The sequence below is a fragment of the Cornus florida genome, unplaced genomic scaffold (genome assembly GCF_030987335.1).
Source record: "Cornus florida cultivar Cherokee Brave unplaced genomic scaffold, ASM3098733v1 CherokeeBrave_3.0.0_Hap2_Chr03, whole genome shotgun sequence".
In the NCBI taxonomy this organism is placed as follows: domain Eukaryota; kingdom Viridiplantae; phylum Streptophyta; class Magnoliopsida; order Cornales; family Cornaceae; genus Cornus; species Cornus florida.
The window spans coordinates 67,856,825-67,881,495 of NW_026775573.1; the positions used below are offsets into that span (position 1 = coordinate 67,856,825).

The 24,671-nt window shown below is 38.5% G+C and overlaps 1 protein-coding gene across 1 annotated transcript in view; it reads right to left on the bottom strand.

Moving 5' to 3' along the window:
- LOC132300717 (serine/threonine-protein kinase STY46-like) overlaps window positions 1–23,922 on the bottom strand; it is a 35,227-nt gene extending 11,305 nt beyond the window's left edge. Inside the window, exons 1-11 of the mRNA XM_059797919.1 lie at window positions 23,378–23,922; window positions 22,760–22,874; window positions 21,808–21,881; window positions 21,489–21,608; window positions 19,425–19,479; window positions 5,892–6,002; window positions 5,389–5,439; window positions 2,482–2,651; window positions 2,296–2,403; window positions 1,417–1,490; window positions 1,108–1,283 (exon numbers count right to left, since the gene is read on the bottom strand). Coding sequence (XP_059653902.1) covers window positions 1,108–1,283; window positions 1,417–1,490; window positions 2,296–2,403; window positions 2,482–2,651; window positions 5,389–5,439; window positions 5,892–6,002; window positions 19,425–19,479; window positions 21,489–21,608; window positions 21,808–21,881; window positions 22,760–22,874; window positions 23,378–23,574 — 1,251 coding nt within the window. The 5' untranslated portion in view covers window positions 23,575–23,922. The remainder of the gene's footprint in view (window positions 1–1,107; window positions 1,284–1,416; window positions 1,491–2,295; window positions 2,404–2,481; window positions 2,652–5,388; window positions 5,440–5,891; window positions 6,003–19,424; window positions 19,480–21,488; window positions 21,609–21,807; window positions 21,882–22,759; window positions 22,875–23,377) is intronic.
- Window positions 23,923–24,671: the final 749 nt, after the last annotated feature.

Sequence of the window (24,671 nt, forward strand, 5' to 3'; positions counted from 1 at the left end):
AAGCTGGGCATGATAGATATCTTTGCACCAGCTTGAGGGGAAGTGTTGTCAGGGGCTTATTTGTTATTACTTATATAATGTTGGGGCTTATGTGTAATTTCTGAAACTTGTTATTATAAATAGAATGTGGTGGAAGGATGAAAGTATTCTCATTCTCTCTCTCTTTTCCCATCTCTTTCTCTTTTTCTCTCATCCGCTTTCTTCTCTTTTTCTTCTTCTTTATCACTTACTCATGTATTGAGATCCTAGTGAAAAAAATTCTATCTATTTCAGGATCAAGTTTAAGTATCCCTCGTTTGCAAGGTTTAATTAGTTTATTGTCAAAGTTCTCTGAAGTTTGAAATATTCACCTTTGAGCATAGTTCAACAAGCTCAATATTGAATTTTCAAAGCTAAGCCAATTATATGATATTCAATAAGCAACAGAATGAACAACAGATTAGCATTCATGGTTTATGTGGGCAATATATATTTAAAATTTAAATCGTGAAGAAAAATGTCATCTTTTTCAGTATCCAATTACGTATCAGAGGCTTGTCACAAGTGAGACTTGTCCTATCTGTTTGGAAGTTAAAACATCCAAAATTTGCTAAACTGTAGGCATATTTAGCCAATCCATGCAGTGACCTCAAAATTCTCATCTAAGTTTGTAATTTGCACTCTGATATATTGCACAACGATAACAAAAACTCCCATGAGAAAGATGACACGGATAATTTGATATTCTATAATTTCAACCAGCCTACAACTTATATAAAGTTCATGATTTATAAATCAAATAGATGTTCCAGGATGTCAAGTGATATAAAATTCCATAATGATCTATTACAAAAAATAACAATAGTAACATTCTGAACTTTTTCTTGGTTTTTACATCATATTATACAAGTGAAGAATGATAGTGGCGAGAGCCAAGAAACAATAAAGTGCCTAAGCAAGAAGATACACAATTAATATTTCTATAGTCAAAAGAAATGGGGAGTTTTATAGATGGTTTTGGTTGTAGTATAGACGAGTTCCGCATGATAAAAATTGAGCAAAAGAATGAAGTACAATATAACAAAAATGATTCAGTCAATTAAAATACCAATATAGGAAGCATCTTACTTCGTTTTCATCCATCAGAAGATTGGCAGCCTTCAAGTCCCTATGAATTATATTATTCTGGTGCAGGTAGTTCATTCCCTTTGATATATCAATTGCTACTTTGAGTAAAGATGGAAGCTTAAAAGTACCCCTATGTTTGTGTAGATAGTCATACACACTTCCACCGGACATATACTCTGGGTTCAAATGGAAACATTGTACAAAGCCAAAAGTAAGAACTAAGAAGAAAATTCCCCAAAAGACAAAAATTCATTTTACAAGAACAAAATCCTTGATTTATACAGTACCAGAATCATTTGTCAACTTTACCTGTCACAATGCACAAGCTTGGAGGTTTGGTGCATGCACCTATGAATTGTACAACATTCTTGTGTCGAACCTTCCTGTGCCAAACAGGAGTCAATTAGAGCACATAGAGTAAAAGGAAATTTAGAGGATATTAATGCAGACAATACGCCTTTTTAAAAAGCAAAGGTTAGAAGAGTTGTATAACATCACCAACATTAAGGTCAAAACAAATAAATAAATAGAACAGCGAAATCCAAAATATGAGGACCCACAACATTGAAATCAGTACATTTAGAAATGTTCTCTAGGTAGAAAAACTCACAGGAGAGAGAGAGAGGCAACAGGACAACAGTTTTAAAAGGGAATTTACGAAAGATACTTCAATTTTAACGTTTGGTACAATATAATTACCATAAATAATACATTTCATACATAACACGTGCGTATTAATGTTCAAAGAAGTGCATTAACTATTTAATGTTCCATTTTATCTTATGAATACATGACTAACAGAACAATAGCCTGACCAAATATAGAGTTATAGACAGTTTCTTCAAATACAGACAACCAACCAAATATAGACTGCGTCTTCAATATGAGACGTCAAAAAATTATAGTGATTGATGCATTCATGATTTTTTTTCCCGGGTAACAGAGAACAATCCAACCAAGCGCCCTTTGGAATTGATACATTCATGTTTGAAAAAGAGTCGCTATATAAAATAAAATAAATGACCTTGCCGGGAAAAAGAAAAATAAAGTTTTAGCAAGAACAATTATTAACAAGGAGATGCATGTGTTTTGAGAGGTACTCCTGACATCTTTGAGAATATTTTCAAGCACAACCACACAACTGATACGTCCTCCTTATCATAGTTTCAGAGAGAAATTCTGACAAACCTCATAATAAAAACTTCTTGAGCAAACTCCCTCTGCATATCTGAATTTACATGCTCTGCCTTGAGGACTTTGATAGCTACTTCCTGAGTATAGTATGAACCTTTGTATCTGAATCAATCAAAAGAGACGGTTAATAGAATCACGAAAGTGACATCGAAACAAGTGAATAATATATGGTAAACTTACAGATCACCGTATGACCCAGATGCAATTTTTTTCTCAAATTTTAGAAGCAGAGAATCAATTTCCCATACATCATCATTTGGTATCTTCAAATGATCAGGTTCACATTTGATCCCTGATTGCTCTGGCTTGCTTATAGGAGATAATGAACGAGGATTTGGCCAGCATTGTTTCTGCATGGCAACTCAAAAAGCCTGGTTAAGAATCAATGCAGATATAAATTGTTTCCGCATAGCAACTCAAAAAGCCTGGTTATATATATATATATATTTTTCATATATATATGGAAACTTGACAAAGATACGGGAAACACATTCATCACAACCTAAAGCAAAGGAATATCTAATCTTGACTTATTTCTGCCACAAAAAATTTAAAGAAAAACACAATGCATATTTAGAGCAATAGTAATGTTGTGCATATTTGAAAATTCCACATGTTCTTTTTTCTTTTCTTTTTTTCCTTTTTTGTAGTTTAAAGTCCACATGCTTTCTACTTGCTTTCTTCCATTGAGTCTTGACATATGGGAGGAACAAATAATATGGAGGTTATACAAATCTCATTGCATTAAGTTATATTTTGGATCTCAGCATAACTCAACAAGCCTTATCGTAACTATTCAGGGTTGCTATAGGAACCCTTTTTTTTATTTTTTCCCTTAGCCATAATCTTAAAAACCTACCATACACCAACAGACCTGTGGCCTAGCGAGGTCAGGGGTTCGAGCCTCAGTGGAGGCGTGTGTGTGTGAGTACCAACTAGGAAAAGAAAAAAAAAAAAAAAAAAAAAGGCCCTACCATACCCTTCGTACCTGAATCTACGTTAAGCTTAGTCTTTATCCTTCCAGTAGCATTACCATCAACGTAAACCTTGTCTCTCTTCCTCAATGAAGCAGTTATAAGCTTCTATTGAAAATTACCAAATCATCTTAAACAATTTTCTCTCATTTCATTTCCAAATAATCCTGCTTCTATCATCACAGGAACATGTTATTATCAAATTTTATACTTTCTTGTCTTGCTAGACATCCATCTCAACATTAGCTCTTTTGCCAAGTTAGTATCATGTTTGTTACGACAAATGCAGCAAACCGAGCAACAATAACGAAACACAACAGAAAAATAAACACACCACAGAAAGAATACAAAGATTTATACATGGTTCGGCAAGGCCTATGTCCACAGTGGAGATCCGGTGAAAGTCTTCACTATCGGAGATTACAAGTTTCAGCCCCTCACTCTCACTTATGTACGAATTCAGTGTCTCTCTCACCCCCCACTGCAAACCCTAAACGCCCTTACACATAGAACTACAAGAGAGTACTAATTAGGGTCCACGACCCATGAGCAAATAGGTCAAAAACAAACGGGTCACCGGGTTGCAACGTGACCTGGAACCAAATTCAGGCCACAACATCACATTATTCATTAGCTACCCAAAAAACACTATCGCATATAGCATAACAGGTCTTGTAGCTGTCTAACATAAATTAGCTTTTAACTTTATAAATTACATTGTTTACACAACACATTAGAAGCATTCCTCCTCGTAATCCATCCTACTTTAGTTTTATGAGTAGCATCATTTCCAATCTCCCCTTCCCTAAGCAAAATTGAGCCTAAAATACAAAAAAAAAAAAAAAAAAAATCTCTTTGTTGTGTCTTAGCTTTCAATCTTCATTACATATTCATTACATCTCCATTTGTATTTCTAAATTTACTAAATTTTACTTTATATTATTTTTAAACCCTCTTGATTCTAGGGCTTCTCTCCAAAGTTCTAACGTAACATTCATCCATACCTTAGTACACACACACACACACACATATACACAAGAAAAGAAAAGAAAACAACACAACTATTAACAAATAGCATAAACCAGGAAACCATCTTTCTATCGATTAATCCAAAATTCAGTGCTAACTTTATAAAACCCTAAATATAAAATAACCAAATGTTAAAATGGGGAGATGAAGAATAAAATATATCTGGCCCTATGGTTCAATTGGAAAACATTATAAGACACATTAAGGATTCTCGATTTAACTTCACCTCACCAACTGATTTGTCTATATATAACTTTAATTTTTAAAGAGTCATTTTCTTGTGCCGGCAAGCCATTTTGTATCTGCAAATATGAAGCATTGAAGAAATTCCCCACTCAAAGAATTATTTTAGTCAGTATTGGGAAACCAAACAACAATTGCTTACCTAATAAATAAATTTCAAACTTCAACATCTTAGACTCCAGTCAAACCAAAAGTAGAACTAAACTAAAGGGACTTCTCCAATGCAGGAAGGTCACAATCCAAAAAACATAAAATAGATAGATAACATTTTAAAATTTGCCTTAGGGTCCATTAACTAATGCCAGAAAGTAATAGTTTGACATGAATCTTAATGTGAAGTCTAGGCAATTCATGGCATGCCAAAGGTGAGATGAGTTATTGGTATTGAACCAAGTAGAAATATCTTTAAGAAGACCATTAACTTGATTCATGCAGTTACTGATACTATTGTAAACATTGCTATGTAGTTTCAGCACAACTCGAGAAGCCTATATTTGAAAATGAAAAGCTGTAAAATATCTGAACAGAGATGCCCATCTTTGAGTAAGTATTTTCACCGTATTCGTCTGAGAAAACATTAATGCTTTTAAGGTAAAAAGAACAATAATGTAGATCAAATTTAACAGATACTCCAAATACAGCTCTAATAAGAGACCATCTCAATCAACGTGTAATAATGAAACATATTATCAAATCACCAAGTCTTGAATTAACAGATGCATGATTATGAGGTGGCGGAAAAGTAATGTAGCACAGATGAGCTCCTCAAGTCACACATGAGGTTTAAGAATCTCTTATGCAACTGATTTGGATTTAACATTGTAACAACAAAGGAAAGTACCTCAATTCTGAAAGCTTCCTTTTCTAACACAGTTTGGAGCCTCTCGGTTTCCTAAAAAATCACACGAAGTCAGTCAAAAAAATTACAGTGAACTGAAATGGAAGGAGGAAAAACTTTGAGCATGCCATTATAATTTTAACAATATGCATCTTTCCGTGTGCCAGACATTTATTAGTGTTTCCAAAATGACACTAAATCAGACTATAAGAGTATATTTAAAAAATCATATCGAAATAATGAACTTCATAAACTCAGAAAGAACAACAAAAGAATTACAGAAAGTTGAGAAAATAAAACTCTAAAGAGAATTAACGCATGGAATGCAAGAATCAAGATTTTTAAGTAGCTTTTTCCATGTATCTTAATGGTCCATAAACCAAGAAGAAGAATGTGTGGAACTTGAAGATATAGTGCACTGCACTTCATGTAAAGTCGTCATGTTGACAATAGCAACACAGCATTCTAACTACACAACTGAAAGGAAATTGAAGAGAAGAAATTACCTCATATGGCCAACCATCAACAACAAAAACATCTAAAGAATAACCATCTGCTGTGGAAAAAGCATGCGCTTCCTGGATGTTCAGCCCAACCTCAGCTAGTAATGAAGTCAACTGCAAGATTTGATCAAGTCAGTGACCATTTGACATGGAAGCACTCCATATAGTTACTAGATTTAGTCTTTCTCCAGCTTAATGTTTTTTATGCATAACATTGTCATTACAAAAAATAAGTGCCAGTATTCACTACTTCAAGAGTTTATTAATCACTGTTAGTGCAAATGCAGATACACCCACGCATCACCACCGATGCACAGGGTACGCTCATTTAGATTACACAACTCCAAATCAAGAAAGGTTATCTTTCTTAGCCTACAGGACATAGTTGGACATATTTTTTTTCAATAGAAAAAGGTAAAAACTTAAGTTGAAAGTAATCAACAAGTTTTCAATCATAGCAAAGGATTGAAATGTTAAGCCAATAGGACTTAGTTGGCTAATTTCATCCAAAACTTGGAGTATGTATTTTTATTTCAACTTTTTATTAGTATTTTAAAAGTTGGTTAGGTTAGTTGAGTTATCTTTTGTCCAAGGGCATTGTTGACCTTAAGGATTTCATCCAAGGACAATCTAGTTGTTTTGATGATTACAAACCATTAATGGTGTTTAAGGACTAATGTTTACATTGAGTGTTACAGATTATTCACATTCAAAGGATGACCTCAATGAAGCACGAAAGATCAATCCAAGTATTCAATTACTCAAGATCACATCTATGGAAAGTAAAGGAGACAAAGGAATATGATGTTGCAAGGAACCAAATGCATAGTCCATCTAAAGATAGCTTGGACTACAATGAGCAAGAAAGCAAATCAAAGAAAGGAAGAAAGCAAATCTACCTGAAAGCCTACACGATCATGAACAAAGCGTGAAGAAAGGGGTAGATAGGTTGGTGCATGTTTAGGATTCATTGTCAAAGTATTTATGAATCCATTTGAAGCTCATCTCTATAGGACCATGCATATCATATCAGCATTCATATGTTCCTATATATATTAGCAATAGACTATGCACTTTATTCATATATAATTGCACACGAAGTCATTGTTAAAGAGTGAGTTAGTTCAAGCTTGCATAAGCTTTGAAAGAACTCATCACTTGTGCTAGAAATGCTAAGACCATGCACATCAATCATATAATTCATATTGGTCAACAATTAAGGTATGAGAAGCCTTCATTACCATGAGTTGGTAACGAACATTAGGACCCCAGAATGCGCGTCATGAAAAACTGTGTTTTTGGCTAAGTGTGAAAAATAGATTTTTGAAATAATGATTATTTTAAAATAATTTTTCCCGGTAATAACTCTTTATACTTTTTTTTTTTTTGATAAGTAAGAATTTATTAAAAGCGCTCAAAAGGGGAGCGAAGCCCAAAGAAAACAAAAAGGGCCAAAAGGCGCCTTAGACCTTCACAGAGGCCAAGAAAACAATGATTTCCTCCATAGATCTATAATCTCTTCCTGAAACCCAACAAAAAAGAGTAGAAATAACAGAGAACTTAAGCATAGAAATAGGCTTCTTTTTCCCGTCAAAATGTCTCCTATTTCTCTCGAGCCAAATACACAACCAGATACAAAGCAGCATAGCCCTCCAAGCATCCTTAACACCAACCCCAACAGAGATGCCTCTCCAAGCTTCAATCAACCCTCTAGAGGAATAGGGCATGGCCCAATAGACCCCAAATAAACGAAGCATCAAATCCCAGCAGTCTCTGGCCATACTGCAATGTAAAAGGAGGTGATCAACTGATTCCTCATTACACAAGCACATATAACAATGATTGACCACCACCTGATTCCTCCTCCTCAAATTATCCTGGGTTAAAATCTTACCCAGGACAAAGGTCCAAGCAAAAAAGGCGACCTTACGGAGAGCCTTAGAACGCCAAATAGACTTCCAGGGGAAGAGTTCACCTTGACCATCCGAAAGACATCTAAAAAAGGATCTAACCTCAAACTGGCCTTACGAGTTAGGAATCCATAGCCACCCATTTGGCTCCCCAAAAGAAATCACCTGACTATACAAAAGCTCCAGAAAACGAGAAACATCCTCGATCTCCCAATCCTGAAAATGCCTCCTGAACTAAACATCCCAAGTCAGTCTCCCGTTATCAAGATGATAACAGTCAACAACCATGGCCTGTCGGTGAGAAGCAATCCTATAGAGCCGTGGGAAAGCGAGAGCAAGAGGGAGCTCCCCACACCAGAGATCCTTCCAAAAACTGATCCTCCTTCCATCTTTAATGCGAAAACGAACATGCTTGCAGAAGTCATCCCAACCCCTTCGAATGAAGTTCCATACTCCCACCCCCCTTGGACCACGCATAGCCCGAGAGCACCACCCCCCACGACCTTCCCCAAACTTGCTAGCAATAACTCTCCTCCATAACCAATGCCTCTCGATTCCAAACCTCCAGAGCCATTTACCAAGGAGAGCCTTATTAAAAGGCAACAACCTCCTTAACCCTAAGCCTCCAAACCGAATTGGACGACACACTTGATCCCACCGAACCAGGTGAAACTTGCCCCCCCCCCCCCCCCCCCCAAACAGAAAATTACACTGCAATCTTTCAATTCTCTCAGCCACTGAAGAAGGAATCTGAAACAGAGATATGAAGTATGTAGGAAGGCTAGAAAGAGTGCTCTTAATCAAGGTAACCCGACCCCCCTTAGACAAGTACTGCTTTTTCCAACCCACCAACCTCCTCTCGAATCTGTCCACAACCGGATCCCAACTCCCCACACATCTGGAAGGGGCTCCCAAAGGCAATCCTAAATAAGAAATGGGAAAGGAGCCAGTGCAACATCCAAGGATCTGAGCAAACAACTCAATCCCAGGAACATCCCCAACAGGCACAAGAAGACTCTTGCCTACATTAACCTTAAGGCCAGAAACAACTTGAAACCAAATCAAAACACATCTCAAATACCTCAGCTGGGACGCATCCGCATCACAAAACACAATAGTGTCATCTACAAACATCAAATGAGAAACCTCCAATTGACTAGCAACATCCCTGCCCACCCGAAATCCACTCAAAAAACCCAGCTCCACAGCCCTCTTCAGCAATCTACTAAGAGCCTCCATCACAAAAAGGAACAGGAAAGGGGAAAGCGGATCCCCTTGTCTCAAGCCCCTCGAGCTAGAGAAAAAACCCGTTGGCGCTCCATTCACAAGGACAAAGAAACGAGCGCTAGAAATGCAGAAAAGAATCCATCTCCTCCACCGCCCACCAAAACCCATCCTCTCTAACAGATAGAGAAGGAAACTCCAGCTCACATGATCGTATGCCTTTTCAATATCTAGCTTGCAAAGAACACCCGGAACACCACTGCTTAAGCGGGAATCCACACATTCACTAGCAATAAGAACTGAATCCAGAATCTGCCGACCTCCCACAAAAGCATTCTGAGAGTCAGAAATGACACCATCCATCACCTTCTTCAACCTAGAGGCTAAAGCTTTCGCAATCAACTTGTAAAAACATCCCACCAAACTGATAGGGCGAAAGTCTCTAACATCCATTGCCTCTCCCTTCTTCGGAATAAGAGCAATAAAAGTTGCATTCAAACATTTCTCAAAAGAGCCCTACACATGGAAGGCATGAAAAGAGGCCATCACCTCCTCACAGACCATCTCCCAACACTCCAAAAGGAACCTCATAGAAAAACCATCAGGTCTAGGAGCTTTATCCCCATTACAACTCTTCAGAGCAGAGAGAACTTCCTCTTTCGGAAAAAGACTCCTCTAAAATAGAGCACTCCTCACCCGAAATAGAATCAAATTGAAGCCCATCCAGCAAAGGGCGCCAATCGGCTGACTCAGTGAACAACCTCGAAAAGTACTCAGAAAAACTCTTACATATCTCCTCCTCTTTACTAATCAACACCCCATCCACCCTTATCCTCCCAATGTGGTTGCCCCTTCTGTAAGCATTGGCGAGCCTATGAAAGAATTTAGTGTTATTGTCTCCTTCCTTGAGCCACAAAGCTCTAGATTTCTGTCTCCATGAAATCTCCTCCATGACAGCAATCTCAGCAAACTCTGCTTGACACTCCACCCTGCTGAGCTTCAAAGGACCCGTCAAAAGACCCTGATTCTCCATCTTATCAATGTCAGCAATCTCAGAGAGAACCCGGTTCTTTCTCCAAGCCAAATTACCAAAAACCTCTTTGTTCCAGACTTTGATATCATTCTTAAAAAAACGCAACTTGCCTGCCAAAGAATGACTCGAAGTGCCAACCACTCCATACCCTGCCCACCAGGATCGGACTCGCTCCAAAAAGCCTTCAGCCCTGAGCCACATATTCTCAAATCTAAAAGGGGAACTTCTGCTACGCAGCCAGCCACAATCCAACAACAATGGAACATGATCAGACAAAGGACAAGCCAGGGTGGCCTGAATAACATCAGAAAACTTTTCCTCCCAATCACTCGACACCAAGAATCTATCAAGACGAGAGAAAGTAGGAGGAGAGCATCCACTGGACCAGGTGAGAGGCCCACCCACCAAAGGCAAATCAAGCAAACAGAAACCATTAATAAACTTTAAGAAAGCCATCATATCAGCTGTCCATCTGCCCCCTGTCGACTGCTCAAAAGGGAACGAACAACATTGAAATCCCCCACTATACACCAAGGCAACGACCATCGCCTACGGATCTCCCCCAGCTCCTCCAGGAACAAATGGCAATCACAATCCTCCGTAGGCCCATAGACTCCAGAAAAAACCCAACTAAAGCCATCCTCCACCATGGATAGAACATAGGATGCCGAGAAACGCCCAACCTGAGAGTCCAACAAAGAGATCCAACGTACATCCCACATGATCAGAATACCACCCGAAGAGCCAATCGCATCCAAAGCAAACCACTCTACGAATCTCCCACCCCATAAACCTTGAACAATCACATCCGTCATAGAGGCAATCTTGGTTTCTTGAAGACATACTAAATGACCACCCACTTTCCGAATCACCGATTTCACCACTTTCCTTTTAGCCGGGTCGTTGAGACCCCGGACATTCCATGAAAGAATTTGTAGCTTCATAGGGAAACAGTAGAATTGACCACCTCACCCCTCCTCCCACTGGACCTCTCCCTAGCCCCCATCCACCTCCTTTCATAGGTAACAAGAGTCGAGGGACTTTGAATCCCTCTCTCCTCCCTCTCCACTGGAACATTCCCCCTACAATCCATTCTATCAGCAAACTAAGCATTAAGAACATCGAGGAATAAGTTTGTTGCCTCCTCCATTCTACCCTCAAATGACAAACCCAAAAGAGAGCCTATCTCTACACCATTATCCTTCATCCAGTCATTCTCCAAATCAGCCAGCCCTGCATCAAATCCCCTCCCTTCTGCAGAGTTCCCGTCAGGTCTTACAACTGCCAAAGGTGTAAACAAATAAACATCAGACTCGCATCCGTTCCACAAAACCATACCTGCATCCCCATGAACAGATGAACACGACCCATCCTCCCCATACTCAACAGATGACATAGAAGGAGAGCAGTTAGAAAGTGGAGTACCATACACCTCATCAGCCATTCGATCATTCTGGTCAGTAATAGAACCTTTCGAGACCAGATGAGCTCTCTATTTGTTCAAGAGTACAACAGCTGAAATATCGTCAATCCTTATCTTCACATCCCGCCCCACACACACAGTAATTCCGTCACTGCTAACATCACACAACCGAGAAGAACCCGTCTCAATACCATCGTCATCACTAGGTCTTTTCTCAAGAGCAAGCACCGGCTCTCTTTCAAAAACCGAAGACAAGCAATTAGACATAGAAGACACCACTCCCTTTTTCGGCATCAAACTCCTTCGAGACACCCCGCAAGGGTGAGCAGAGGAAGAAGAAGGAATAGAAGGAGAGTGAGAAGGTGAAACAAAAGACATACCCGATCCAGAGTCCTGTGAAACCGGAATCCACTTCTGCTTTTCCTTTCTAGACCATTTTTTGCGAACAGGGGGAAAAATCACTTTCTTCTTCATACAGTGTCCCTGCAACAGCCCTTTAGAACGCCTGTTTCTTCTAGAGCCTTCTGGTACATCACTAGGCGGATGAATATCATCCATAGCAACACATAAAGGCCCATAACGGTTGCCCAAGTTTGGCCCAGAAGAAGCATTAAAAGAACTCGGTCCTTCCTTCAATTTAGAGCCCAAATCCACGGATCCTTGGTCAATACAAACTGCATCCAATAAGTGGGCCGCCCCACCTCCATCTGGACCACCAGATGATAAAATACCTTCATTAATTAGACCAGACTTGCCATCCACAAGCCCACCAGAATAAATTGAATTGGATCCAGAAGCCTTAACCCTCAGCCGATTATTAGGCCCAGCAACTGATTTAAAGCCTAAATCGGCCTAACTATTATTCGGAGCCCAAGGTTTTGAATTACAGGTGGATGCAGCTGTCATCCACTTTGCACGGCCAAAGCCCCTGCGCCAACCACGTGTATGGCCGTTAAAGCTCCCCCTCCCACACACTTGATTGACGTGAGGAACAACACGATGACGCTCCTTTCTCCACATCTTCCTGAACGTCGGCCGGCCAACCCCGATGAGACCACCTTCCCTCTGCCTTTCCCGGGATTTCTCTTGCCGTCGAAAATCAGTTCCATCCGAGGAGCCTTCTTTCCTTTTCAGAGTGAAAAATCTTCTAAAACATTCCGTGTTTCGCTTCCATAACTCGTCCCTCCATTCCTCCCATCTCTGAAACTCAGCCAAACCTATCTTTCCCAAAGAATCCCACCTTAACCATTCTGTCTCCTTCAGCAAATGTGAACCGTCACCTCCTTCCAAGCTATCCGTTGTCGGAACAAGCTCCGGAGGCTTCTCTTCCCACACCTTCACTTTGTAGCAGAGGCGGTCATCGTGTATGAAGACAAAAGGAGGACAAACCTTGCCGTCGGACACTGTGATGCGAACCCTTTCAGCGTCGATTGCTTTATCAGCATCCACCCATAAGAAACCACCGCATAGATCACCGACCATAACGAACAGTGCATGACTCCAAAGATGGAGAGGGAGACCGTACAACGTCACAATCTTCAGGCCCTTACTCTTCAACACCTCGGAGCACCCCACCCTAAAGCTCCAAGATTCCATTCGTAGTGTGGCCGTCCCCCAAACACGATGACCTTCTTTAAGCACGCGAGAAGCCTCCTTCGCAGAGGGAAAGCGAAATAGCAACAAAGAATCCGGAAGAGGTGAGATCACAACACCGGAAGAAACCTTCCAAACACGAGAAGCCCAAGCCGCGATTTGATCCCTATCCCCCACATCCTTGTCGAACTTACCCACCAAACACGATCGAAGGTCCTCCCTTCTTCTTCCAACCGAATCATTATCCAAAAAAAACGAATGCCCTCGATAAGTGTTTGCAGATCTAACATTTTCACCTTGAAACAGACGGGGTAACCTCGCAACTTCTAAGAACAACCTTATGATGACTGGTTGAACATAAATACTAATAACTCTTTATACTTCAACTAGCCTAAACTGATTTTATCAGAATTTTTGACCAAGTCTACATTGGTCTACATAAGGAATCATTTTTACCAAAACTGTCAGAAATCCAAATTTGTACTAAAACTGAATTTCTACATTTTAATTTAGTTGGATTTAAATTTTCTAGTATATTTTATTGAATCCAAATGGGGGGTACTTCCTTATTTACATTGTAAACTTAAAGTAAATGGATCCTACACACAAACTGTCTCATCTGTTAACTTAGAACAAATTTTCCTGAAGCAGCAGTTTCATTTCGGCAGACCGAAGTGTATAGGCAAAATCATTTCTGACGACCGAAATAAAGGAGCAAATGAATCGAACAAACCGATTCTAACAAAGAGTTTTGGATCAAAGGATGAAGGTATTTCGGACGACCGAAACAAAAGGATAAATCATTTCGGTCTACCGATATAAAGAGTGATAGCTAACCTTAAACTATTTCGGACGACCGAAACACAATGGTGTTTTATTTCAGTCGACCAAACTTGCGCAGATTCAAATTCAAACAGCTATTTTGCCTTGAATCCCATGCACAACAGTTATATTTTTGAATTAGCTCATCAAAACTCTATAAATAGAGCTGGGGACTTCGGGATTAAATGTTGCTACCATAGAGAAACATCATATAGCATCCAAAGAGCTTTTGTTCTTCCATTCATACATCCCATATCATTAGAAGAGTATTGTGCTTCATTGTATTCATATATAGACTCTAGAGTGAGCTGAAAGTTGTACATCAAATCTGTGAGAGATATCCTTGTACTGAAATTCTGATATTCAAATTTGTTGTAAAGTCTAAGAGAAGGTGTTCTCTTAGCAAAGGAAGAAGAAGCAAGTTAGCTTCAATTTGTAAGGGTTGGTGTAACCCAAAGGAAGACTAAGAGAGATTATCTCTTAGCAAAGTGAAGCAAGGAGTTGCTTCATGTAAAGGTTTGCTCTCCACCAGTAAGGAGGTGCACTAGTGGATTGGGAAGTCTCAAGGGAGTAGGAGTTTCCGAACCTCGCTAAAATCGTCGTGTGAATGTTTGCAATCTCTCTTCCCTTATCTCCTTTACATTTATGTTATTAATTGCTCATGTTCATGTCTTGATAATTGCATAAGGGCTTAGTACCCCCCCCCCCCCCCCCCTCCCTCTAGAGTCTATACTTGGGCAACAGGCATATTAGTAAATTCAAAGCTTCAAGAAAGGGCAAAAAGACGAATGCAACTCTAAATTATGCACTCACCAAATTAAGATTCACATTCATGTTTGTTATACAGTTGTACTGCATTCATCATATAAACCATATTCTAGTTTCAAAAAACATATTTTTTTTTAACGGAAAACGTCTTTATATCATGAAAGCAAATTAACCAAGGAGCAAGGATTGTTTTTTTTTTTTTTTTTTTTTTTTGATAAGTAAATATATATTAACAAAAACGCTCAAAGGGGAGCGAACACTTAATAAAACTAACAAAAGACGCATAAAGCGCCATTACAACAATAAGTTGTCAACAAAATCCAACAAACTGTCCACAGATGGACAATTCCTCCCATTAACCCAAGAAAAAAGCGAATGCAAAACATACGACTTAAGAACCCACGTCAACACCTCCTTTCCCTCGAAAGATCTCCTGTTCCGCTCTAGCCACAGCCCCCCCCCCCCCCCCCCAACACCCAAAACACAAAGAGGTGCAACCCTCCAAGCTTTCCTAACCCGACTACCCATTGATCTCCCTCTCCAAGCCTCTAACATATCCACCGTGTTCCTTGACACCACCCACTCAACACCAAACACATTCAGAACCATACTCCAAACATCTGCTGCCACTTTGCAATGCAACAAGAGATGGTTAACCGATTCGCCCGTCATCTTACACATGCAACACCAATTCACTGTTATTCGACCTCTTCTTCTAAGATTATCAATAGTAAGAATTCTACCAAGAGCCGCTGTCCATGTGAAAAACGCCACCTTCAGTGGAGCTGACGTCCTCCATACAGCCTTCCAAGGAAACCCATTACTTAATGAATCCATAAGACTTTGGTAAAACAACCTAACCTCAAACACCCCTCTAGAACCCCCCATTCACACCATCTCATCCCTTCCTTCCCCCTCCACCCCTTGACTATATTAATCCCATTAAATCTATAAATTCCAGCAACTCCCAATCATTCAAGTTTCTACGAAAGCGCACATCCCAACTAGCTCTCCCATTCTCTAACCGAAAATAACCTGCAACCATAGCAAACTTAGGGAACCTACGAGCCAACACCAAATCCCCACACTAAGATTATCGATAGTAAGAATTCTACCAAGAGCCGTTGTCCATGTGAAAAATGCCACCTTCAGTGGAGCTAACGTCCTCTATACAGCCTTCCAAGGAAACCCATTACTTAACGAATCCATAAGACTTTGGTAAAACAACCTGACCTCAAACACCCCTCTAGAATCCCCCATCCACACCATCTCATCCCTTCTTTCCCCCTCCACCCCTTGACTATATATTAATCCCATTAAATCTATAAATTCCAGTAACTCCCAATCATTCAAGTTTCTACGAAAGCGCACATCCCAACTAGCTCTCCCATTCTCTAACCGAAAAAAATCTGCAACCACAACAAACTTATCCTCAACGATCCTGAACAACCGAGGGAACCTACGAGCCAACACCACATCCCCACAACATACATCCTTCCAAAACCTCACATGCTGCCCATTCCTAACTCTAAACCGTATTCGCTTAGAAAACTTATCCCAACCTCGCCTAATTCCTTTCCAAGAACCCACACCAGCTGAAAAAGACACACCTCTAGACATCCAACCTCCCTCCTCTTCCCCAAAACGACAAGCAATAATACGCCTCCAGAGCACAGACCTTTCACACCCAAATCTCTATAACCATTTCCCTAACAAAGCTTTATTAAACATATCCAACCTTCAAATTCCCAACCCTCCTTTTTTCATAGGGATGCAAACTTTCTCCCATTTCACCAGATGGTACTTAACCTCCTCCCCTACTCCCCCCCACAGAAAGTTCCCCTGAATCTTGTTCAACCTACTAACCACTGTTCTCGGAAACGGAAACAAAGCCATGAAATATGTAGGAAGATTAGAGAGAGTACCCTTCAACAATTGGAGTTTACCCCCTTTCGACAAATATTGCTTCTTCCACCCGGATAACCTCTTTTGAAACCTTTCCACCACCGGATCCCAGACAACAATTCTCCTCGTAGACGATCCCAATGGCAGCCCCAGATACGAGAATGGAAAAGACTCCACTCCGCACCCCAAAATAGCTGCCAACTCATGAATATTTCCCACCTCCCCCCACTGGAACAATCACACTCTTGCCAATATTAATTTTCAGCCCCGAAACAACTTGAAAACAGGCCAAAACACACCTCATATGCCTTAACTAATTCACACTCGCATCACAATAAACAATAGTATCATTAGCAAACAGCAAGTGAGATGTAACAATCTGGTTTGGCGCACGCCCCACCGAAAAACCTTAGATAAAGCCTAGAACCTCTACCCTTTTCATGAGTCTGCTCAAAGCTTCCATTACAATAATGAACAGAAAAGGGGACAACGGGTCCCCCTGGCATAAACCTCTCTAACTTTGCGAAAAAACCTACTAGTGACCCCTTCACTAAGATAAAAAAACGAGCTGACGAAATACATTGGTGTATCCACCCTCCCCATTTAGCTCTAAACCCCATCCTCTCCAACAAATACAATAAGAACACCCAATTCACATGGTCGTAGGCTTTCTCAATATCCAATTTACACACAATCCCCGGCTCCCCACTCTTGACTCTAGCATCAATACATTCACTAGCAATAAGAACCGGGTCAAGAATCTGCCTTCCTCCAACAAACGCATTCTGTGACTTCGAAATGACCCCATCCAAAACTTTCCTTAGCCTAATAGTCAGGATCTTCGCAATAATCTTATAAACAGAGCCCACCAAACTAATTGGTCTGAAATCCTTAGCTTCAACCGCTCCACCCTTTTTAGGTATGAGAGTAATGAAAGAAGCATTCATACTCTCCTCAAAACAACCTTCCTCAAAGAAAAGCATGCAATACTCTCATCACATCCGCTCTCACCACCTCCCAATTCTTTTGGAAAAATGCCATTGTGAACCCATCCGACCCCGGCACTTTATCTCCATCACAACTCCTTAGAGCTTCCAACACTTGCTCCTCCCCAAAAGGCCTCTCCAACCCCACCCTATCCTCATCAGAAATTGTATCAAATTAACCAAGGAGCAAGGAATTAAGTCACAGACATGGTCATGGTGCAAGGGATGCGGGGTGTAACTGGCATCGATCCTCTCCATGGGCCTAGGGACACTGTCACCCACACAGAACATCTGCTGGGGAGGATACCAACAATACTCCATGCTTTTTGAAAAAATAGGAACTGAATCCATCAAGGCAGGGATTTATTGGATTTTATAAAAAACATGCAATGCTAATAAATAATTAAATCCCAAAAATTCATGAGTCCCATAAACTTTTAAAACTCCATTAATACTCCATTTAATGATTTTGGGATATTCTCGAGGATTTTATGTTCTTTTCTAAGGCATAGAAGTGTGCTATGAAGTTACTATTTTCGAAATCTTATAATATTCGGGACACTGCATTTTTTATCAATCAAGGGATCAACCAAAAGCCACTAGAGTAATTGCAATCGATCGAAATTGAGTTCGACCAAGCGAAACCTACGTAATTGAGTTTCCAAATAGGATTGGAACTCTCTTAACCCTAGTCCTTTTATGATTCTATACTCTATATAAACACCTTATGATATAAAAAAATTAGAGGAAGAAGATTTGCAAGCATAAAGAAGCATAGTGAGTTCATCATCGTATATCTTAGATGGTGATCGTACATCTAAGATGGTGATCATGTTTTGAGTGTTGTATTTTTAACAATCCAAGAGTTCAAAGGATATCAACACCACCAGACGATACCAGTGATGGAGATTAATGTTATAAAGGAGGAGCTAATCACATGAGAGCGGATTCATTAACTAGAAGCAGCTGAGTTCGAGGAGAATGAGCAGTGTGAATCATAGTCAAGAGGTAACTAAGCGATTCTTGGGCTAAAGTCTTTTTAACCTAATTGTAACCTGGGAAGCACGGACACGCCAAAATGGGCGAAGAATCCGTGTCTGACACTGACACGTGTCGGGCACCGACACGCGTCAGACACACCAAAAAACGTGTCTAGAATTTTTTATTTTTTTTAATTTTCGGACACGGCACGGACACTCAGCGGACACGTGTCCGACATGCAAGGGGTGTGTGTCCGACACGCGAGTCTTATTTTCAAGGGTCTAAAAGATAATTTTTGAAAGAAAATTGGGTTAAAGTATAAATATGTGAAGTTATTTAACAACTTTTACTCACTTATGTGATAAGTACATAATAATTTTAAACTTGTAAGGTTAATATGCAATTTTAGACAAAACAAATAGATATTTAAGGGCCAGTCATTAAACTATTACAATAGATGAGTTATGATTTGTGTATTTTTTTCATTATGAGGCTGATAAAAAATAATAACACTCAGTAAATTTTAAAGTACTACATCATATATATATATATATATATATATATATATATATATACTATTAGCCGTGTCCCTGTTGTGTTCGTGTCCTAATTTTTTTGGATTTGCCGTGTCGCCGTGTCCGTGTCATGTCGTATCCGTGTCCGTGCTTCTTATAGATTGTAACCATAAAAACCTCTTGGATAAAAGTTGAGGTAGAAAATTCTCAAATTTGACTGCAAACATAAGTTTTATATATCTCATTATCATCCACCAATTAAAGGACGCAAGTAGAACAAACCAACTATATCCTCAGTTCGTATAAGTAATATAGCAACAACAAAATCATAAGAAGGTATACTTGGTGTGCTATAATAAACAAACACATCAACTACCTGACTGAGAAGCTTTGGTTTGTCATCTGTTGAAAAGGTGATCTCATGCATTGGCCTGCATAATCAACAAATACATGAAAACTATAAGTTCCTTCATTACAAATTTGTTAAAACTTATGTAATAGTACTCGCGAAAAAACAAAAACTATAAATTAATAGATAAGAAGGATAAGGCTCTATTGAGATTAGTTAAGAGTATTGAGATGATTTAATGTACACGAGCCCAAAACTGAATATCATTAACTACTTAAATCAGATTGTCAGTGGCTTCCTTAGTAAAAATATATCATTTAGGGAAAAAGGGAGAACTATTGGGTGCCGTGCAGAATTTTCAGGGAACTAAACTGTTCTTTTTACTTTTCTGAAATAACCTTACATCATCATATCATCATCATTGTCGTAATCCCATATGAATGGGGTCGGCCACATGAATTCTCTTTCTCCAATCCTTTCTATTACGTGCCATTTTGCCTACTATATTTAATTTTTTTAAATCATTTTCAAAAACCTCATCCCATGTTATTTTTGGTCGCCCTCTCCGTCTCTTACATTCTATGACAACTAGTCTTCCCCGTTTGATTGGTGTGTCTCTACGTCTCCGATGTATGTGTCCAAACTATCTACGTCTACTCTCTTACCTTCAATAACCTTACATGAGGAGCCTTAAATGTGTGTCCAAGTGTCGAACCTCCACAAATCTCAAATCTTAAGACACGATAAAAAAAACATTAAATATGGGTATGTAGATAAGTAGTATGCATATGAATATATTATATGGTTTTTGTCCCTAAATGGGATGGTTTCATTAAAAATAAGAATAGAAGTACAAATATAGAGAAGGGGGCATATCCCCTTGATTACAACTCAAAAAGAATTGAAAAGGCCCATTTCCAATAGAGCCCAAAAGAAATTCATTATTGCAATGTTTGGGAGCACCAAATCGGTGCCTTGGATTTGGAATTGGAGGAAAGTCAATTCAAAATTCCAACTAAATTTCTATGGTTTTATCGCACAACTGTGATAAAGGTACTAACCAATTGGTTTAATCTAATGTGACCAATCACCTAAGCATGCTTAATCCCAAAGTTTTTAAGGTATTAGAGGTAGAAGGATTATGGAGAGAAACTTAGCTTCTGTGTTTCTTATACATTTTTTGGCTTACCACTTGTTTTTCTCTTTTTCTTCCTTCAATAAAGAAATAGCTCCATTTTCCTTCTTCTTTTGGCAGAAAATACACATATTATCATCATCCAAAAGTAATTGCATCTAAATTTGAAATTTTGTAGAATGACTTTAAATTCAGCATTGCTGAAAATATTCTATTTAAATATAATGTTTTATGCACTTGATTGTAGTTTGCTTTTTTGCTTTCCCTAGTTGAAACTTTTACACCCACTTGCATCATCGATCTTCTACTTTGAAAATTTTCCAACTAGCTTCATAATCATACAAAATGATCCCTCTTTCCTCAGCACTGATATCCTCCACCCATCCATTGATGAAGTATGCACTTTCATTTATTTTACATGTTATTTTCTATGTGCTTATGAGTACACATTATGTTGTGTGGTTTCTACTAAAAAGTAGCAACCAATTGAAACATGTGTTTAACCTCATTACAAAGTAAGAGCATTATGTCAAAATTGTCCAGGGCAAAATTGGGTACCGAAGCAAATTCTAGAATGTAATGCTCACAAAGAAGGAGAGGGAGCTTCTTCAAATAGGAAATGTCAGGCTGTTACATAGAAAGGATATGAGGTAAAACAATAGAAATATGCTATAACAATAAGTGATGGACAGCTGCATTCCTCCTTGTCAATCACATTCAAAAAGAGGTTTTTTATTCACCTTCTTCAAGATACAGTAACAGGCAAAACAAGTGATTGAAAAATAATAACAATGAAGGGAAACGGCGAAATGATAATACCAAAGCATCTTTGATAATTTTACAGAAATGCACCTGCACATGCTTTCAACTTCTCAGGTAACATTTGAAAGGTGCTATAACAATAAGAACAACTAAGGGTAAAGTTAAGACCATGAGGAAGTCCCAGTACTACTTACCGGAAGAACCGTGAATGGGCATGTACAGCACTGTCCCAATCTTGATCTTGAGATTTGTTTGTTTCAAGTGCAAGGGCTTCGAGGTTAGGAGATGAACCAAAGGCAGGTGGTGGATGGATGCTGACATGTTGAGAAGGGAGGTATTGATGTCAGTGTAATCAGTGAAAATAAAATATCAAAAGTAATAGTGGACTAAACAAGAGAAATAAAGCAAAAATTATTAAATCAGTTCCATTCAAAGGCAGCTTACATGTAATATAGCAACTACGATCAGCAAAAAAGAAAATGTCATAGTATATTAATTACTTAAAAATCAGACCTTTGGGCAACTTCATTCCTTGAAGAGCTTGAATGGACAGAATCTGCCGTATTACCATCAGATACAGGAGGAACCTGCGCATGAGATCGATTGGAAATGTGTATTTCACCAAGCAATGAAGTGTAGACCTACTAAACCAAAAGTAAATCTCCGTTTTCATAAATTGGACACATCAACCCAGGATTCAAATCCAAGACTCTAAGGCATAATTTATTAGAGGCATGCAATTTGGTCCTTTTACAGAACTACCAGGACAATAGTTGAATTTAGTTAAATAATATATGACACTAGAAAAGACTAAAGATTTCAAAATACCTGATTATAGATTTTATGGACACAAAGTGCATGGAACATTGTGTCATTATTAGTTCTCATGTTTTAGAAAAGATGTGCAATATCATCAGGAGCCTGCTTCCATGTCTAACTAAAACATACACCATCTGGCAAATTTCAATAGATTTTCATGTATTCGTGACAATGTATACCTTGCAATACCTGGGAAGTTAGGTTTAATTAAGACTGTTTTGTCAAGTTTTTTAACTCTATTTGCCACAGCATTGAATACAATTGGGTTCAATAGATTTTCATGTATTCGTGACAATGTATACCTTGCAATACCTGGGAAGTTAGGGTTAGTTAAGACTGTTTTGTCAAGTTTTTTAACTCTATTTGCCACAGTATTGAATACAATTGGGGGTACCCAATGTACCATTTGGCAATTTGCAATTTTCAGTAGGCAATCCATTCACAAGTAACATTTTTATAATATGCAACCCGCTCAGATAATTTTGCACTATTGTATGAACGACACCTTGAACCCCAACTGCACGCAGGCAACAAACCAAGCAACCAAGGTACTCCTACTAACAACTCCACAAGGATTTTTGGGAAATCAAGATATATAATGGACAACGAATCCTTGCAATCACAGTGCTGATCTAATCAAACTTACCTGCACTAGGCGAACTTCGAATACAGGTCTATTATCAGGATCATGCGCCAGATGCAATAATCTTTTATGCATGAGAACATCTTCTGCCCTCTCCACATTCACATCTAGTGCATACCTGCAATGCAAAAGATTAGACCCCTCAACACAATTAGTCAATCAATTGCAAATTTAGCAATGATCCACAAGAACCCACATATTCCATGAGAGAAAGCATCAAAAAAATGACATGCAACTACTCTTGTTTCAAATGAAAGCACAGACAATAGCTAAAAGGACTAATGAATTTTGATATTGTTCTGTCTCAACCCAAATGCCTCAAAATTCTAAACCAACTTCGACATTAATGAACAAAAACAAAAGCAGAATCAAGCAATGGACAATTAAAAAAAAAAAATCAAAAAAAAGTTACACTTTTAACACCAGAAAATCCAAAAACTACTCAACCAAGAAAAGATTAAAGATTTTAATTTCAAAAAAACAAAAACATTATGACTCATAACGTCACTCAAAATAAATAATACAGATTATATATATATATATATATATATATAGATATGAGCAAAAAGATGTATGTGTGTGCATAGCAGAAAAGATTAGGAAGAGAAAAGTTGAAGGTACCGAGTGGGAAGTCGATTGAAGTGAGCCCAAAGTTCATCTTCAAAACCACGCTCTTCAGCTTCTTCGCTATTCGATTCCTTAAGCCTACGAAGAACTTCATTGTACACCTCAAGCTTTTTCCTCAGTTGCCGCGCATTTACTGGCGACGACGATTCCATCACTCGGCTACTACAGCTCTCGGTATCTTCCATCACCATTGAATCAAACAACAGAATAAAAAAGACAAAAAGAAAGTGACAGAAAATTCGCAAGAAAATTCGGCTCTTCCAGATCCAAACACGAAAAGACTACGATTTGTTGCTCTCTACGTGAAGTGAATTACTCCATAGCAGGGTAGGATTTTATACGGAGATGCAGATTTGAGAAAGCTTAAACTAGAATATGTATACAGCTATAGATACATACAGACATATATATATATATATATATATATATATATATATATATATATTTTGTATATACTAAAATAGACAAAAAGCAGCGGCACTAGTGCTATCCGAGGAGGTTTTCATTCGTCTCGCTCTCTCTCTCTCTCTCTCTCTCTCTAAATATTATGTACGGTTTCTCGCTTTCGTTGTATAATACTCGTAATATTTTATATCCAGTATGTTTAACGGCGTTGTTACTATCAATTCATTTCATTCTTCTTGTCTTTCATTTTTTCCCTAACCCCCGCATTACATATTTATATTTTTTTTTTTGCAATTTTTTTTTTTTTTTTTTTTACACCGGCCCCTTCGAGACCCACCCCAAGCTACAAATCGGGAATGTTGTCGACGACTTTACACCTCAACAACAATTTCAGTTCGGGGATACTATCGACGACCTTACACCTCAACAACAATTTCAGTCGAGGATTATATTGGCAATGGACGGGTTCAAACATGGGACATGAACATTCCTAGGTCGTTACCTTACCAACTCGATCAAGCTCTAAGGACTATTTGTTTCATTCTAAATATTCACTTCCTCTCTAATTAAATGTCCACATTTCTATTTTTGACTATTTCAAAATAAATATCTCCTTAAAAAAGTAAAAATATTTTTTTCATAATATTACTAATTTAACCTTCTTACATTTAATTTGTATAGACATGCTCCCTCAATCAAAAATAAATAAAAAAGTGTCATGCTTGCTTTTTTTAGTTGTCCAAAAATAATTATTACCTTTCCTTTTTCTAACAATATATTTCATATCTTTATATATATATTCTTGGAATTTAAATTTTCAAATTTGAATATTCAAGAAAGACAATGGATGTCTTACATATCCATTTAAAAAAAATTACTACCT